We start from the raw sequence: 19,264 nt of genomic DNA, 5'->3' as shown, positions 1-19,264 counted from the left end.
GTAAGTCTTTTGCAAGACAAACTTTTCTTCTAAATTTTTAAATTTATCCTTCCTATCTTTACGAAAGAAATGTTGAGAAACCTAATAGACAGTGGTCGCATTGTATTTCCCTAGAGTCAGCTTTGTATATTTTAAAACCGAATAGAAACTAATATAATCAGCTCTAATTTTGTAAAGCCTTCCTACTAAAAAAATGACCTTAGTCTCTTTATTCTAGTTCTTTAATCTGTTTCATGATGAGAACTTGAGGAACCTCTGGGAACGAATGTTTTGGATGTTTTAAATATCTCCCTTTAGATGGTTGTAAACAGATCTGTCTGGATGGCAGGCAAATCAGGACTGAATTTCTGGGAAATTCCCTAAATGTGGCTGCCCTTTATTGATTGATGAAGGATTTGTGTCTGTTAGGAACTGGATATCTAGGTTGCAGGTTGATAATCCATTCTAAAAATTTTGGAGCATGATTTATATTTTTGCTGAGGGAGGCTGCTAATCTGTATCTAGATGGACTTGGCTATGGAAAAGCTTGTGAGCTAGGATGTGATTCACTAATACTCTTTGGATCTGCCCAAATGCTTGGACATGAGCTTGGTTGCCTCAGAGTTCTGTGGCAAAGGTGATTTTGGTCTAGAAAGATGTTGAGGGCAAATAGTATCAATTGATTACTTCAGCCACAAAAAAGCCTCACTAACACTCCTGCAGAATGTCTCATGTTGATACGCTCTATAGTATATATGGCCCCTAAATAGCGGAATATAAGACCCTTTTGTATATATGTAAAATTGTTCATTTTAATGTTGAAGACTTTCTCAGAAACCACAATTTTTATTTTGACATAATATTATCTTTTTCTGACTAATTTCCTAATGGATTTAACTCTTTTAAATAGAACAGAAAAGTGTACATGTAGCATTTCTATAGCAGAATATGTATCTTTTCTCTAATGTAAATTTAAGCTAAAGCAGGGAGAGTGTCAAAGCAACAATCTTGTTTTACATTATTTAAAATGTGAATTTTGCCCAAGAACATTTTTTCTCATATCTGAAATTCATGTATGTTCATGTGGCTTGGCTCATAGTAATTTTTTTTTAATCCTCAAAATCAACTGATAAGAAGTCAGTAAAAAATAAATTTTAAAAATTGCTGGCCAGGTGACTCATGCCTGTAATCCAGCACTTTGGGAGGCCAAGGTAGGTGGATCACAAGGTCAGGAGATCCAGACCATCCTGGCTAACACGGTGAAACCCCATCTCTACTGAAAATAGAAAAAAAAAAAAATCAGCCAGGCATGGTGGCATGCACCTATAATCCCAGCTACTTGGGAGGTTGAGGCAGGAGAATCACTTGAAACTGGGAGGCAGAGGTTACATTTCAGCCACTGCATTCCAGCCTGGGTGACAGAACAATACTCTACCTTAAAAAAAAAAAATTGCCAGAAAGATTAACTGTTTTTTTATTTTTTTATTTTTTAAAGATAAGGAAAATTAAGTTTATGGAAGTTAAATAATTTATTCCATGGTACTCAATTGCTAGAGCAGGAATCCAGTATCCAGTAAGTACCATACTCACCATATCTAGTTTCAAAAATTTCCACGGCATGATGCATGTGCAGTTCTCTCAAATAGTCCATGGGTTTCCACTTGTTATGAATAGAAATTATAACCCCCGTAGATTATATTTTCTGTAGTTGATGCTTTGGCCATTGTCATTCCTGTTTGGCTGGACTCAGATTTATCATCTAGCATACATAAAGATCAGACAATTCCTAAGATGACACACACTCTGAGGAATCTGCATCTCAACAGAAGAAATCCACATTAAGGCGATATAACATTAATCCTATCCACATTAATCCTATAACCATAGGATGCCCTGGCTAATTATCTCAAACCATCATTCCCATCTTAACTGATTAGAATGATTGGCTCTTCCTAACCTATTCTTTGAAAGGTTATAAAATGGAATAACAAAAGATTCGTTCATTTACAGGCACAATCTGTTCATAAACCTGAATCTGCTTCCTAATCTTTCTTTGGGAAACAAAAAAAAAAAAATAGAGGTGGGGCACAGGCAGTGGTTTATGCCTGTAATCTCAATACTTTGGGAGGCTGAGGCAGGTCGATCGCTTAAGTCCAGGAGTTCAAGACCAGCCTGGGCAACACAGGAAGACCCTGTCTCTACAAAAAAATAGTACAAAAAATTAGCCAGACATGGTAGCACACACCTGTATTCCCAGCTACTCTGGTGGCTGAGGCAGGAGGATCACTTAAGCCTGGGAGGTTGAGGCTCCAGTCAGCTGTGATCATGCCACTGTACTCCAGCCTAGGGTACAGAGTGAGATCCTGTCTCAACAGCTACAAAAAAGTGTTCTCCAAGTTCAAGTCCCTTAAATTTATTTTGCACCTTATTTTAAAAGGGGGGTTGCAAGTCCTGAGCTAAAGTGGTGGGGGAAGCCCCCATTATTGCCCAGCCATTACTCCTCTAAGAGGTCTGTGCACTTGGCCAAAGTCCTCAAAACCTGGAGCATCTCAGTCCCAGCTCCACATTAGAATCACCTTGAGAGCTTTAAAAATTCCTGGTGACAGTTACTGCCCTGTGGGCATTACAGGAATGAACTCAACCTGAGCCTCACCAGCACCTGATGGCACGGTACCCGAGGGTCCCCTTGTATAGGTGGTAGGATGTAGTGATGGGGGCAGGGGCCAAGTGTACACAGGCAGGGAGATGTGGGAAATAGTAGCTGCCCTGGGGTAAAGCATGCATGCCTGTCCCCGTAGGGCCAGTGGACCCCCACATCCTGACCTTGGAGGACCAGAGAGCAATCAGAGCTTGGCTGGCATACAGAGCTCCATAGCTGACTGACCACACAGGTCATAGAGACAGGGTCTTACTCTATTGCCCACGCTGGTGTGCAGTGGCGCAATCACAGCTCACTGCAACCTTGACCTCCCAGGCCCAAGTGATCCTGATCCTCCCACCTCAGGCTCCAGAGTAGCTGGGACTAAAGGCATGTGCCACCATACCCAGCTAATGTTTTGTATTTTTTTTATAGAGACAGGGGTCTCTCTATGTTGCCCAGGCTGGCCTTGAACTCCTGGCCTCAAGCCATCTTCTCACCTTGGTCTCCCAAAGTGCTGGGATTACAGATGTGAGTCACCATGCTCATCCTCTAATCTAACTTTCTTAGGAAGATAAAGGTCAGAAAAAAAGCTAGCTCTGTATTTTTTTCACTATCCTGCCAGAATAATGATCAGAATTTTAAAATTTTGGAAAGCAAGCTTTAGAATGTTTGTAGAAAACACAAACAATTTTGTCTTGTTTTTAGATGGTGTCTTGCTCTGTTACCTATGCTGGAGGCCAGTGGCATAATTATGCCTCACTGTTATCTCAGCCTCTCAAGCTCAAGTAGCAGGGACTACAGGCACATGCCACTACATCTGGCTAATTTTTAATTTTTTTTTGTGGAGGTAGGGTCTCACTATGTTGCCCAGACTGGTCTCAAACCCCTGGGCTCAAGCAGTCCTCCCATCTCAGCCTCCCAAAATCCTAAGATTATAGACCTGAGCCATTATGCCTGGCCGAATTTTGTCTTTTAAAACTTACAGAAAGTCCTATTTTATTTTATTTTTTTTATTTGCTTTTTTTGAGATGGATCCTCGCTTTGCCACCCAGGCTGGAGTGCAGTGGCGCAATCTCAACTCATTGCAGCCTCTGCCTCCTGGGTTCCAGCAGTTCTCTTGCCTCAGCCACTGGGATTACAGGTGTGCGCCACCACACCCAGCTAACTTTTTCATTTTTAGTAGATACAGCGTTTCATCAGGTTGTCCAGGCTTGTCTTGAACTCTGGACCCTAAGTGATCCGCCTGCCATGGTTTCCCAAAGGTGCTGGGATTACAGGTATGAGCCATCATGCCCGGCAAAAGCCATATTTTATAAATGGAATTCTAACCATTTAATTAGAGACCCTATATTGAGCCCTCTTCCAAAGACTGTGCAAAGAGTAATTGATTTTGATTAACTTATTTTTTTCTTTAAAGTGTTTATTGTGAGTTATAATTTACCTATCAATACTTAAATTTGGAGAGGGAGTGTAATACAAACACCTGTATAACCACCACCCAGGTTAAAAACTAAATCAGGCCAGGACCCTCCAAAGCTTCTCCTCAAGCTCTCTCAGTTACTACCCATAAAGTTAGCCATTTTCCTAAATTTTATGATAATTGCCTTTCCCTGTAATTTTAACATCTGAGTATATATCTCTAAATACTACAGTGTCACATATTTTTTGAAGTTCATACAGTTTGTATTTCTTTTTTCCTGGCTTCTTTTTATCAGCATTATGTTTCTAAGATTCACAGCATTATGTGTTGAGTGTAACTGTAGTTACTTCATTTTTGTTGCTGAATAGTATTGCATTATATGGATATGCCCCCGATTAATGTATTATTTCTTCTGTTTATGTATGTTTTGGTTGCTTTTAGTTTTTGACTATTAAGAATAATGCTGCCTCAGTGAACATAATACATGTATTCAAAGCATTTTTTTCTGAGAGATTAGAGTGTAGTTGTTGGGTCATAGAGAAGCAGGGATCCCCAACCCCCATGCCATGGACAATACCTGTCCGTGGCCTGTTAGGAATGGGCCTACACAGCAGGTGTTGGGTGAGTGGTGGGTGAGCAAGTGAGCGTTACCTCCTGAGCTCTGCCTCCTGTCAGATCAGCAGTGGCATTAGATTGTCATAGGAGTGCAAACTCTATTGTGAACTGCACAGTAAGAGATCTAGGCTGTGCACTCCTTATGAGAATCTAACTAGTGCCTGATAATCTTAGGTAGAACAGTTGTGTTACGAAACTATTCTTCAACCTCCCCATTCATGGAAAATTGTGTTCCATGGAACCGGTTTCTGGCGCCAGAAAAGTTGGGGACCACTGTCATAGAGTATGTGTGTCTTCAACTTTAATAGATAATGCATATAGTTTTCCAAAGTGTTTGTTTCAGTTTACAAACCCCATCATCAGAAATTCCTCTGCAACAACTTCATAAAGTGTTTTCTTCCTTCTCTCCTTCTATTCTGGAGCATGGCTAATGATCTCTTACTGGCATTTTATTTTCGTTTCTCTGATTCTTCATAAAGCTGAGCAACTTTTCATGTTTACTTGACCATTTGGATATCTTCCTTTGTGACATCCATTAAGTCTTTTACCCATTTTGCTGTTGGTTTACATATCTTTTTTTCCTGTTGTTTTTATAGAGGTTTTTAATAAGTTCTGGATATAAGCTCTTTGTTGGAACCCTGACCTCACACCAGTAACAAAAATCAGTTCCATTACATGAGTTCATTATTGGTTATAGATATTGAAAATAGCTTCTCTCACTGGATGGATTGCCCTTTTGGCCTATGTAATGGTGACTTTTGATGAACAGAAATTCTTAATTTTAATGAAGTTCAGTATGTCAGTATTTTCTATTATGGTTAATCTTTTTTATTTTGTGTCTTGTTCAATGTTTTTCTTTTTTTCTTTTTTGTTTGAGAGTCTTGCTTTGTCATGAGGCACTAGACTGGAGTGCAGTGGCGTGATCTCGGCTCACTGCAACCTCCGCCTCCCGGGTTCAAGCAATCCTCCTGCCTTAGCCTCTTGGGTAGCTGCGACTGTAGGCGCACGCCACCACGCCCAGCTAATTTTTTTTGTATTTTTAGTAGAGACGGGATTTCACCATGTTGGCCAGGATGGTGTCAATCTCTTGACCTCGTGATCCGCCCACCTCAGCCTCCCAAAGTGCTGGGATTACAGGCTTGAGCCACCGCACCCAGCCTGTTCAATGTTTTTCTATCCAAAGGTCATGAAGATACTCTCCTGTATTACCTTTTATAATATAGAATTTTATTGTTTTGCCTATCACAATTAGTTCAGATTCTATCTGGAATAAATTTTTGTTATTGATGTGAAGTCAAGTTTTGTTTTGTTTTGTTTTGAGGTGGAGTTTCGCTCTTGTTGCCCAGGCTGGAGTGCAGTGGTGCGATCTTGGCTCACCGCAACCTCTGCCTCCCAGGTTCAAGCGATTCTCCTGCCTCAGCTCCTCAAGTAGCTGGGATTACAAGGCATGTGCCACCATGCCTGGCTAATTTTGCATTTTTAATGCAGATGGGGTTTCTCCATGTTGGCCAGGCTGGCCTTGAACTCCTGACCTCAGATGATCTACCCGCCTCAGCCTCCCAAAGTGCTGGGATTACAGGCGTGAGCCACCATGCCCAGCGTAAAGTCAAGATTTTATTTCTTCCTTATATTTGGTTGTCTCAGTATCCTTTATGGAATATTTTTCAGTATTTTCTTTCCCTCGTATCCATCAGTGACACGTGATTCATAAATCAAGTGTCCATATATGTATGAGCCTGTTTCTGGGCACTGTATTGGATTTCTTCAGTCTATTTGTCTATCCTAATACCAGTGTCACAATTTTAATGACTATAGTTTGTTTGTGACAGTCTCTGTGTCACCAGGCTGGAGTGCAGTGGCACGATCTTTGCTCACTGCAGCCTCTGCCACAAGGGTTCAGGTGATTCTCCTGCCTCAGCCTCCCGAGTAGCTGGGATTACAGGCATGTACCACCACACCCAGCTAATTTTTGTATTTTTAGTAGATGCAGGGTTTCACCATGTTGGCCAGGATGGTCACTACCTCTTGACCTCATATTCTGCCAGCCTAAATTTCCCAAAGTGCTGGGATTACAGGTGTGAGCCACCGCACCCAGCCAATGACTATAGTTTTTAAAATTTTGATATTTGATAGAACAAATCCTAACACTTTGTTGTTCTCCTTCAGTAATGTCTTTGTTATTCTTAGTCCTTTGCCTTTCATATGTATCTTCTCAATTAGCTTCTCTCTCTCTCTCTCTCTCTCTCTCTTTCTCTCTCTCTCTCTTTCTCTTTCTCGGTTTTTATTAGCATCACTCAGAATCCAAGGATCAATTTTACAAGAATTAAAAATCTCTCAGAATTTTCAGTATTCAGTCTGACAGTCTGATAACAGTATATTTTTCAACTTATTTAGGTCTTCTTTATCTAATAATTTTATATTCTGTAAAGATCTTGAACATCTTTCGATAGATTTATTCCTGGGTCTTTGGTATTTTTTAATACTATCGTTAAGTGACATCTTTTCAAAATACTCGCTTTTTGTGGTTATTAGGTTGAAGCATATTGCTGATGCCCAGCCTTTATTGATCTATAAAAGTAGCAATTTCATATGGCTCAATATAAAATGTAGGAATGTGGTTGCCTTTAATATATCTACTATGTATCCTGATAACTTGCTAAATTACTTATTTATTCTAATAATTTATCTCTAGATGCTTTTAAGCAACCTCCATAAACTATCATAAACTGAGCTCGATGACATTTTATTTCTTCAATTTGACAACCAAAATCAACTATCACATTTTCCATCCTTTCTTTTTCTTACCTTAACTTTACTAGCTACAGCCAGTATGATGTTAATATACTGGTATTTAATAGTAATCTTTGATACTTTCCCCATCTCAGAAATAAAACCTTCACTATTTCACAGTTAGACACGGTTTTTTCTTCACTGCCCACTCTGTTACCCCCACCCAAGATAGCCTTTGTCACGTCAGTTTGAATTCTCAACAAGATCCTGAGACAGAGTTAGGAGTGCAAGAGATTGAGTGCTACTGCCTGTGAAAAATGAAGTGAAGAAAGCAGAATTAGGCAAGGAGAGTCTCAGACTGTGATGCAGAATCTTAGCCAATGCAGTAGGGAGCTCTGGAGCAATGATTGCCTGTTGGAAGCATCCTGTACTGGGTAGAGTTGGCCAGGTCCTAGTACACCTGCTATGCTCATTCACTGTCTGGGAGTAGCCCAAGAAGAACTTGGCCTTACCTCAAACGCCGCAGTTGATCCCAAAGGCACTATAGGCAGAGGCTGATAGCCAACGGTGTTTTTCACAACTGAACGGCAAGTTCTTCCTTGTAGGGAGATCTGAGCAGTTCATAGAAAATACATTGAAAATCAAAGCCAGGTCAGGCATGGTGGCTCAGGCCTGTAATCCTAGCACTTCAGGAGGCTGAGGCAGGTGGATCCAGGTCTGGTGGATTAATAGAGACAGAGTTCCATGTCAGTCAGACTGATCTCGAACTCCTGACCTCCTGATCAGGCTTGAGGTCAGGAGTTCGAGATCAGTCTGACTGACATGGTTAAACTCTGTCTCTACTAAAATATAAAATTAGCTGGGCATGGTGGCACATGCCTGTAATCCCAGCTACTCAGGAGGCTAAGGCAAGAGAATCACTTGAACCTGGGAGGCAGAAGTTTCAGTGGGCCGAGATTGCACCGTTACACTCCAGCCTCAGCAACAAGGGTGAAACTCCATCTCAAAAAAAAAAAGAAAGAAAGAAAAAATCAAAGCCAAAGAGATATGTTCTAAAAGCAACCAGAGAAAAAGAGAGCAGACCTTCAAAGAAGATAGAATTAACCTGACAGCTGACTTATAAACTGAAACAACAAAAGGCAAAAATAATATAATAAAATTTGCCAAACTAGAATTCTGTACCCAATGAAAATATTCCTTATATCTGAAAGTGAAATAGACATTTTTAAATAGATAAGAATGGAGAGAATTTGTCATCAGAAAATTTGTGCAAAGGAAATAATAGAATATAGTCTTTAGCCTGAAGGTAAATGATCTTAGAAGCTCCGAAATGCAGAGGAATAAAGAACATTAAAAATGTTTAAGTGTATAGATAACTAAATGAATACATACTATGTAGAACAATAATAATATTTTGACTAATGCCGTATGACAGAACATTTTGTACCACTAAGGCTAAATCGTAAGAAACTTGACAGCTTCTATCTGGGTCTCTCAGGCCTCTCAGTTTTGGAGCATTTCTTTTGGGAACTCAGTCACCATGATGTGAGAAACTTAAGCCACATGGAGAGGCTACATGTAGTCTTCTGGTCAGCAGTCCCAGCTGAGCTCCCAGCTTACAGCCAGCATCACTTTCCCATCATGCAAATGAGCCATTTTAGGCAACCAGTACATTTGAACCTTCAGATAAATGCAGCCTGAAATCACATGTAACCGAACTGCAACACAGAAGAGACATTAAATGAGAATAAATTGTTCTTTTAAGCCACTAAACCTTAGAGTGATTTATTATGCAGCAGTAGATAACCAGAATGCTTAATATCATATAAACTTGGTTGGTCTGTGTTCAGTTTTCTTCTACTGCTTCCAAAATGTCTTTTTGCATTTGGTTTGTCCAAAACAAGATCCAGACAAGGTCTACATATTGCATTTGGTTGATATGTCTCTTAAGTCTCTTTTATGCCGTTTCCCCCACACCCCTTTTTGTTGTTGAAATTGGTTCATTTGTCTATAGGATTTCCTATATTCTGGGTTTGGCTATTTCCATCTTTTTGGTGTCATTTACTACTATCTTATGATGTGAATTTTCTATAAACCGTTAGTTAAATCTAGAGTCTTGGTTAAGTTTAAATTCGTTTGTTTTTCTTAAATACATGACATATTATTATGTATTTAAGGTATTAACTTTATGATCATATTACATGTGAGCATTTTAAAGTGCAGAGAGTTTAACCTAACCAAATAAATGACTAGTAAGTGATAAAGCTAGAATTCAAAACCAAGCATTTGACAGTAAACTGGTCTGTAATAGCATAGGGGCAGAGGTCATACCCTTGTATCCCACTACCCAAATGTACTACAAGGTAGTGCTTTTTTTTTTCCCCAGTGATTTTTCTCTCTGCAAACAAAGCTAGGTTTTCTCATTCTGCATAATCAGTTTTACAATATAACAACTAATTTTATACTCAAAACAGGCACTTCTTATCATGCCAAGTTGATTACCTGTGGCTGAGGGGAGAAGTGGGTGGGACACGAGAAAGCCATCATCAGAGACCAGGAGCTCTGCAGCTCTTTGTAGTTGACAGAAAGCTGCTTTCTACATGACTTGCCCCAAGGGTATTTGGCTACTGAGTGGAGACCTGGTGTTTGAACACAGGTTTTTATTTTTTACTTTAAATTTTGAGTCTTTTCAGAAATATCTGCTCCCCATTTCATCCCTCTTTTGATTCTCTGTTCACTACTATTTCCTGCCCTCTGTTGTGGCACAGTAAGTGGCACAAAAGAAGAATAAACAGCGGGCTCAGAAACAGCCTTAAGACTGGGTGCGATGGCTCATGCCTGTAATACCAGCACTTTGGGAGGTAGAGGCGGGCAGATCATTTGAGGTCAGGAGTTTGAGACTAGCCTGACCAACATGGTGAAACCCCATCTCTACTAAAAATTTTTTTTTAATTAGCTGGGCATGTTGGCACATACCTGGAGTCCTAGCTACTATGGAGGCTGAGGCAAGAGAATTGCTTGAACCTGGGAGGCAGAGGTTGCATTGAGTCGATATCGCGCCATTGCATTCCAGCCTGGGCAACAGAGCTAGAATCCATTTCAAAATAAAATAAAATAAGAAACAGCCTTAAAAACTAGGAACAAAAAACACCACAAAATACTTAAAATGGTATTGAAAGTCTACCTAGGCTGGGTGTGGTGGCTTACGCCTGTAATCCCAGCACTTTGGGAGGCTGAGTTGGGTGGATCACCTGAGATCAGGAGTTTGAGACCAGCCTGGCCAATTTGGTGAGTCACTGTCTCTACAAAAAATACAAAAGTTAACTGGGCGTGGTGGTGCATGCCTGTAATCCCAGCTGCTTGGGAGGCTGAGACAGGAGAATTGCTTGAACCTGGGAGGCAGAGGTTGCAGTGAACTGAGATCGTGCCACTGCACTCCAGCCTAGATGACAGAGTGAGACTCAAAAAAAAAGTCTTTCTATAGACAGACCTCACACATTAAACAAAAACTCAAAATTGATCATGGACTTAATGTAAAACTATAATAAAACCATTATGGAGGAAAAACTAGGAGAGAAGCTTCAGCTTACAGAGTTAGACAAAGAGTTCCTGACACCAGAGAATTGATACCAGATGTACAGTGCATAAAGGAAAGATAGATGAATTTAAAACTTGCTCTGGGCCAGATGCAGTGGCTCATGCCTGTAATTCCAGCACTTTGGGAGGCCAAGGAAAGAGGATAGCTTGAGCCCAGGAGTTTAAGACTAGCTTAGGCAACATAGACCTCATCAATACTAAAATAAAAAATAAATAAATAAATAATTGGCCACGTGTGATGATGTGCACCTGTAGTCCCAGCTACTCAGGAGTCAGAAGCAGAGGATTGCGTGAGCCTGGGACGTCAAGGCTGCAGTGAGCTATGATTACACCACTGCTCTCCAGCCTGGGCGACAGAGCCAGACTGTCTCACAGAAACAAACAAAACCTTTCTCTGCAAAAGACCATGTGAAGACATAAAGGTAAACATAGACTAGGAGAAAATATTTGCAAGCCACATATCTGACAATGGACCTAGTTCCTAGGATATAGAACTCTTGCAACTCAATAGTATAAAAATAAAAAAATCCATTTAGGAAACAGGCAAAAGACATGAACACACATTTCCTTGAAGGGGAAATACAGATGGTAAAAAGGACATGAAAATCTGTCAACATCATTAGCTACCAGAAAATGCAAATTAAAACACAAAACAGTGACAACACAAAATACTGGCAAGGATGTGGAGAAACTGGATCACACATGCATTGCTAGTGGGTATATGAGTGGTACAGCTACACTGGAAAAACAATTTGGCAGTTTCTTATAAATCTAAACATGTGGTTACTATAATTGATCTACTAACTGCACTCTTAGGGGTTCTCCCAGAGAAATGAAAATTTATATTTGCACTAAAACCTGTATATAAATGTTCATAGCAGCTCAGTTTTTATAATAGTCCCAAACTGGAAACAACCCAGATATATGTCAGTAGATGTACTGTTAAACAAATAGTGATTTTGCCCATACTATGGAATACAACTCAGCAGTAAAAGGAATGAAGTGTTGGTGCACTCAACAACCTGGATAATTCTCCGGAGAATTAGGCTGAGTGAAAAAACCCAACTCCAAAAGGTTACATGTACGTGGTTTTATTTTTTTTAATTTTTTTTTTTTTTTTTTGAAACTGAGTTTCGCTCTTGTTACCCAGGCTGGAGTGCAATGGCGCGATCTTGGCTCACTGCAACCTCTGCCTCCTGGGTTCAGGCAATTCTCCTGCCTCAGCCTCCTGAGTAGCTGGGATTACAGGCACGTGCCACCATGCCCAGCTGATTTTTTGTTTTGTTAGTGGAGACGGGGTTTCACCATGTTGACCAGGATGGTCTTGATCTCTTGACCTCATGATCCACCCGCCTCGGCCTCCCAAAGTGCTGGGATTACAGGCTTGAGCCACCGCGCCCCGCCCGGTTTTATTTTTAAAATGAAAAAATTTTAGTCATGAATAATAGAGTAGTGGTTGCCAGGGCTTGGGGGGAAGATAGGAGGAAAATGAGTGTGATTATAAAAGCGACACACTGGATCCTCAGGGTGCTAACACTGTTCTGTGTTGTGACTGTGGTGCTCATGAACCTACACAGTGTAGAAAATTGTGTAGAACTAAATGCATGTACAAACACAAATGACAACGACATGCAAAACTGAGAACTTCTGAAGAAGACAGATGGATCGTACCAGTGTCACTGTGCTGGCTGTGATATTATGCCATAATGTTTGCAGAATGATACAATGGGGAAATTGAGTTAAAATATAGCTCTTAGTACTTTTTCTTACAACTGCATATGAATCTACAGGAAAATTCATGTTAATAATACATATACACAGACAAGTACAGGAAGCAAAACAATTAAAAAGTCAGGAAAGACTCCTTTTGTGAGTTACAAATTATTAAAACTGCCTCACTGATACCCACTTTTACTGAGATTATTTGCAGAGAACTTTGTGGAGGAGATTGGGTTGATGAGAAGTCGGATTATATGTTGAGATCTTCATAATCAAAAGCAGACTTCATCCTCTACCTTCCCCCAACCCAGTCCTGAAGGAAGTATATAATTTTCTCTTTAAAGGTGACAGAGAAGCATAGTTGGATCACTGACAAGAAAACTGATTCTCAGGCATATCCCTGGGGGAAAGCTGCCCAGTATGTAAGTAATGCTCACATGACACCTGGTGTGGCTTCCTGGAGCCACAGGTTTGTGTGTGTGTGCTGCCTGTACCATCAAGAGGCTTAAATTCTAGGGTGGTACAGACCTTGTCTTATTTCTAAGCATTCATGCTGTGTACACACTGCCACGTACCTAATTCTGAAGAGAATTTCATTTAGTTGATTTTTTTTCCTAGCAAGGTTAAATCTTCTGTTTAACAATAATGCAGTACAAAGGTGTGGCCACCATAAAAATTGTTAACTTCAGCTAATGTAAGCTAAAAGTTGGTTTTAGGCATATACAGTCATGTCAAGGATGTGTTACAGTATGAATGCTATACTAGACCAGATCAGAGGATTTTAATTCTAACTCTTACCATTTGATCCTGGACTGCTAATTGAAACCATTTAGAGGCTAAGTTTCTTTATCTGTAAAATGAATTTTGTATTTGTCTCCAGTGTGTTAAAAACTACAAGGACCACTGGAAATACAAACACAATTGTTAAAACAATAATGCACTTTGAATTAATGTGCAAGGAGATGTAATTACAAATGCACATCTAAATTATTGCTACCTCTGTAAAATTGAGGTTAAAATATATTGTTTGATCTTGGCCTGTTTACGTTTTGGACCAGATAATTGGTTGGAGGGTAGAAGATTGAGTGTCCTGTGCATTACCAGGTATTTAGCAACAGGCCCTACTCTACACATTTGATGTTAATGGCCCTCTGATTTGTGACAACCAAAAATGCCTCTGAGTTTTTTAGCTCTTTGAGAATTTATCTAACATGTTTTTTCGTCTTAATAAAAACCCACACACAGAAAAATGCCTCTGGATGTTGCCAGATGCCTCCAGGGAAACAAAATTGCCCTCAGTTGAGAACCACTGAGTTATAGGGATAAAATGATTAGATGTGTTCTTTTTATAAAATTTAATAATATTTGAAAGCATATCACTTATATTTTTGCCAAGGTTGGTGTATTTGATTGGAAGAAGAGTCCATTTTCCTCCCACATATCCTATTTGAAGTTGAGAGTGCGTTCTGAGAGAAGCTGTGCTCAGGTTATCTGGTATCTGCAGCCTAGTGAGGAGTGAGGTTGAAACTGAAGTCCTGAAGTATGACAGAGGCATGGAGTCTGTGGATAGGAAGGTACTAAAAGACCAAAGAATTTGAGGGTGGGGAGGTAGGAAAGGTGTCTCCAAATTCACATGCATGAACATATTTTTCTTAACACCTGAGGTGAAACAACACCCCTGTTTTCATATCTGATTGTCTGTTCTAAAGAAATGTGATGAGAATTTGCAGCAAGTTGAGAATTACTAAAGTTTCTGTGATTCAGTGAAATTTCCTTTGCAACATTGTAGGAGTGACTCACATTTGATAGAAGGTTAAAAAATGTACAACATGGGCATTTTCTAGGGCTCCGAGTACTCTTAATAGATCCTTATATCTGGATGTGAATTAATGAAGTTTAAAAGTCCCTGCCAGTCAAATGGCAAACTATGTAATTTCCCTGTCTTCTAGAGATTGCTTTAGTGTCCAATGAGGTTGTTGTCTTTTTCATATGGTTATTGGCCATTTATTTTTCTTTAATGAATTGTCTTCTTGCCCTTTGCTTACATTTCAGTCACAACATTGGTTTTCTTTCCCATTTTCTTTTTTCCTTTTCACTGTTGAATTACAACAATTTTTACGTATCATATCTTTATATTATGAAGTTATTAATATTGTAACCCTTATTTGCTTGTTTTTATCCTTATTCAGTGTTTACTCTATTTTTGCTTATTCTTTGACCTTTGACATTTCCGTATTTTGTATTAAGTCATAGTTGGGTTTCAGTTGTTTGATGCAATTCTCTTGTCTTTATTTAAACAGTTTAGTTTATCTTGTCACTGTAGATATGTTTAATGTTTTTCATTCACTTTTTATGCATTCATATTAGTTTTTGTTTCGTTTTTAATCTCTTGATATAGGGGCTCAATATTCAGATACTCTTTTAAAAATATATTTAAGCCTTTATTTCTCAAATTACTTCAGAAACAAAATAGTGTCTGTTGTGATCTTCCTTATTTTCTCAACATTTAAGATTGTCTCGGCATGTTCTGAGGTATTTATTCTTACTACAGTTAAGGGGTTATTATCTTTTGTGGCTTATACTTCAAAAAACAACATTTATTTTCTGCTTTTCTAACCTTATTTCCAGTTTCTTTGCATTGAGTATCTGCTTATTTTTCACAAGACAGCTTCCTCATTTGTGAGTCTTCATATGAGTTTCAGTGGTCAGATTCTGTCTCCATCATCATTTTTTTCCCCTTGAGAAAGTGTACAGGAGTGATAGATTTTCTGAGTTCCTTTTCTGTAGACTTCATGTGAGACCACAGCTTCTCATGCTCTAGAATTCTGTCACAACCATTATTGATGTATAAATGGCATACAATAAACTGCATGTGTTTAAATTACATAATTTGAAAAGTTAGGCATATTTATATACCAGTGAAATTATTACTACAATCAAAATAATGGACATACCTATCACCCTCAAAAGTCTACTCGTGCCCCTTGGTGTAATCCCTTTACCCTCCTCATCTTTAGGCAACCACTGATCTGCTTTCTGTCACTATCAGGTAGTTTATATTTTAAAACATTTTATGTAAATGGAATCATACAAAATGTACTTGAGGGTCTGGGTTCTTCCACTCAGCATAATTATTTTGAGATTATTGGTGTCATTTTGTGTATCAATAGCTTATTTTTATTGCTGAGTAGTATTCCATTATATGAATATAACACAACTCATGTGTTTATTCACTTGGATACATGGAAGTTTGGGCTGGTGGAAATTTGGGCTGTTCCAGTATTGGACTGTAACAAAGCTGCTACGAACATTTATGTACAAGTCAGTGTATGGACAAATGCTTTTGTTTCTCTTGGGCAGATACCTAGGAGTGGAGTGATTTTTCATATGGTAGATGTATGTTTAAGAAATTGCCTTCAAACTATACTACAAGGCAACAGTAACCAACACAGCATGATACTGATACCGAAACAGGTATATAGACCAATGGAACAGAACAGAGGCCTCAGAAATAACGCCACACATCTACACCCATCTGATCGTTGACAAACCTGCAAAAAACAAGCAGTGGGGAAAGGATTCCGTATTTAATAAATGGTGTTGGGAAAACTAGCTAGCCATTTGCAGAAAACTGAAACTGGACCCCATCCTTACACCTTATACAAAAGTTAACTCAAGATGGATTAAAGACTTAAATGTCAGACCTAACAGCATAAAAACTCTAGAAGAAAACCTAGGCAGTACCATTCAGGACATAGGCATGCACAAAGACTTCATGACTAAAACACCAAAAGCAGTGGCAACAAAAGCCAAAATTGACAAATGGGATCTAATTGAACTCAAGGGATTCTGCACAGCAAAAATAAAGCTATCATTAGAGTGAACAGGCAACCTACAGAATGGGAGAAAAGTTTTGCAATCTGTCCATCTGACAAAGGACTAATATCCAGAATCTACAAAGAACTTAAACAAATTTACAAGAAAAAAAGTCATGAAAAAGTAAGCAAAGGATGTGAACAGACACTTTTCAAAAGAAGACATGTATGCAGCCAACAAATACATGAAAAAAATTTCATCCTCACTGGTCATTAGAGAAATGCGAATCAAAACCACAGTGAGATACCATCTCACGCCAGTTAGAATGGCAATCATTAAAAAGTCAGGGAGAAGACTTGGAACCAACCCAAATGCCCATTGATGATAGACTGGACAGGGAAAATGTGGGACATATACACCATGGAATACTATGCAACCATAAAAAAACGATGATTTCGTGTCCTTTGTAGGGACATGGATGAACATGGAAACCATCATTCTCAGCAAACTGACACAAGAACAGAAAATCAAACACCACATGTTCTCACTCATAGGCGGGTGTTGAACAATGAGAACACATGGACACAGGGAGGGGAGCATCACACATTGGGGTCTGTTGGGGGGAAATAAGGGAAGGACAGCGGGGGGTGGGGAGTTGGGGAGAGATAGCATGGGGAGAAACGCCAGGTATAGGTGAAGGGGAGGAAGGCAGCACATCACACTGCCCTGTGTGTACCTATGCAACAATCTTGCATGTTCTTCGCATGTACCCCAAAACCTAAAATGCAATTTAAAAAAGAAAAAGGAAACAACAGATGCTAGAGAGGATGTAGAGAAACAGGAACTCTTTTACACTGTTGGTGGGAGTGTAAATTAGTTCAGCCATTGTGGAAGACAGTGTGGTGATTCCTCAAGGGTATAGAACCAGAAATAGTATTTAACCCAACAATCCCATTACTGGTTATTTACCCAAAGGATTATAAAACATTCTACTATAAAGACATACGTAGGGTCCAGCCCTACAGAGTTTTGTGAGCCCCTCCCTGCTGATGCAGAGAAAAGAAATTGTAGAAGCAAAAGACACAAGAAATGGAGATAGAGAAGAGTTTGGGCCCAGGGATCCACTGCTAACCAAATTGCAGAGACCAGCAGTGGCCCCAATTGTCTGCACACTCTGACTTTTATTGAGTACAAAAGCTGGGGGCAGGGAAGGTAGGGCATAGGTAGGGCATGGCATTGGTGTTCCATGACTGGGGGCAGGGTAAAAGAGAGTATGGCAGGGATAGGGTCAAGTACATCACGTGTCATGCAGGTAGGGGCTCAGGAATTTTCTGTAGCCAAGATGAGGTAAGGGGCATAATGTGTCAGCACTTTTTCCATACTTGTCACAAAGACATTAAGATCTACGTTACTTTTACTGATGAATTCTTACAAGAAAAAAGGAACCAGGTGCAGAAGCGGATCATGAGGTTAACATGGAACGTGACCACTGAAGCACAGCATCACATAGAGGCAATTAAGCCCCCGGATGTCTGCTAGCCTACCTGACAGCGTCAGGCCTACCTCAAGAGCCTGGAGAAGCAGAGTTTTCTCCTAACTCCTTCAAAGTCAGAGACATCTCAGCTATTTTGGACATCTCCTTCCCTAGCTGGCTAGACAGTGGGCGCTTTCCCAGCACTGGCGCTGCTGCTCAGGCAAGGTGCCCTCTAGCAGCCCTTATGCAGGCATGACAGAGGGCTTAAAGTGTCTTGCCTTAGGGTCATTCATTTTCACAGTGTCGACCCAGATTCACACTTCTGACCTGAGAGACATTAATAAAAGAATTAAGATCACTTATGAATAACTAAGATTACCTATGAATAACTAATAACTACTACAGTTACATTTCTAGTTACTTTCTTTTTCATTATTTATATGGAAATAGGCCGAGACTTTTGGCTTCTGTTTCAGCACTTACGGGATCTCCCCCCTACAGACACATGCACACATACCTTTATTGCAGCACTATTCACAGTAGCAAAGACTTGGAACCAGATGCCCATCAGTGATAGATTGGATGGCACATATGCACCATGGAAAATTATGCAGCCATAAAAAAGAATGAGTTCATGTCCTTTGCAGGGACATGGATGAAGCTGAGAACAGAAAACCAAACACCTCATGTACTCACTCATAAGTGGGAGCTGAACAATGAGCACACATGGACACAGCAAGGGTAGCATCATACACTGGGGCCTGTTGGGGGTTGGGGGGCTAGGGGAGGGATAGCATTAGGAGAAATACCTAATGTAGATGACGGGTTGGTGAGTACAGCAAACCACCATGGCATGTGTATACCTATGTAACAAACCTGTTCGTTCTGCACATGTAGCCCAGAACTTAAAAGTATAATAATAATAGAAGAAATCCCCAAGCTTTTTCTAAAGTGATTGGTGTATTCTACATTCCTACCAGCAATATGTGCAAGTTCAGTTGCTGCACATTCTCACCACACTTGGCATGGGCATTCTTTTTAATTTTGGACATTAAAGTAGGTGTGTAGTATCTCATTACAGTTTTTATTTGCTTTTTCTTAAAAATTGATACTGAGCATCTTTTCATGTATGGAGTTAACATTTGTATAATTCCCCACTTTAAAATATTAGGTCCTTTTCTTACTAAGTTTCATGAGTTCTTCATATATTCAGGATATAAGTCCTTCATCAGATACATGATTTACAAATATTTTCTCAGTATGTGATTTGCCT

The 19,264-nt window shown here is 39.7% G+C and overlaps 1 protein-coding gene and 1 non-coding gene across 6 annotated transcripts in view; both read left to right on the top strand.

Annotated features, from left to right (window-relative positions):
- Window positions 1-19,264, top strand: part of TMEM131 (transmembrane protein 131) — a 237,339-nt gene that overhangs the window by 69,192 nt on the left and 148,883 nt on the right. For 3 of the 5 annotated variants that reach the window (XM_074403805.1, XM_074403800.1, XM_010352041.3), the window contains exon 3: window positions 13,046-13,123. The exons of the other annotated variants lie outside the window; for them this stretch is intronic. In XM_074403805.1, coding sequence (XP_074259906.1) covers window positions 13,046-13,123 — 78 coding nt within the window. The remainder of the gene's footprint in view (window positions 1-13,045; window positions 13,124-19,264) is intronic. 5 annotated transcript variants of the gene reach the window in all.
- LOC120362212 (U7 small nuclear RNA) lies at window positions 13,881-13,940 on the top strand. Its single transcript, XR_005578174.1, has one exon. It is a non-coding gene; the product is annotated as a U7 small nuclear RNA (small nuclear RNA).

The sequence above is a fragment of the Saimiri boliviensis genome, chromosome 1, assembly GCF_048565385.1.
Source record: "Saimiri boliviensis isolate mSaiBol1 chromosome 1, mSaiBol1.pri, whole genome shotgun sequence".
Lineage (NCBI taxonomy): Eukaryota > Metazoa > Chordata > Mammalia > Primates > Cebidae > Saimiri > Saimiri boliviensis.
Note: the sequence above shows the minus strand (reverse complement) of the source record. Positions and strands in the feature narration are given on the sequence as shown.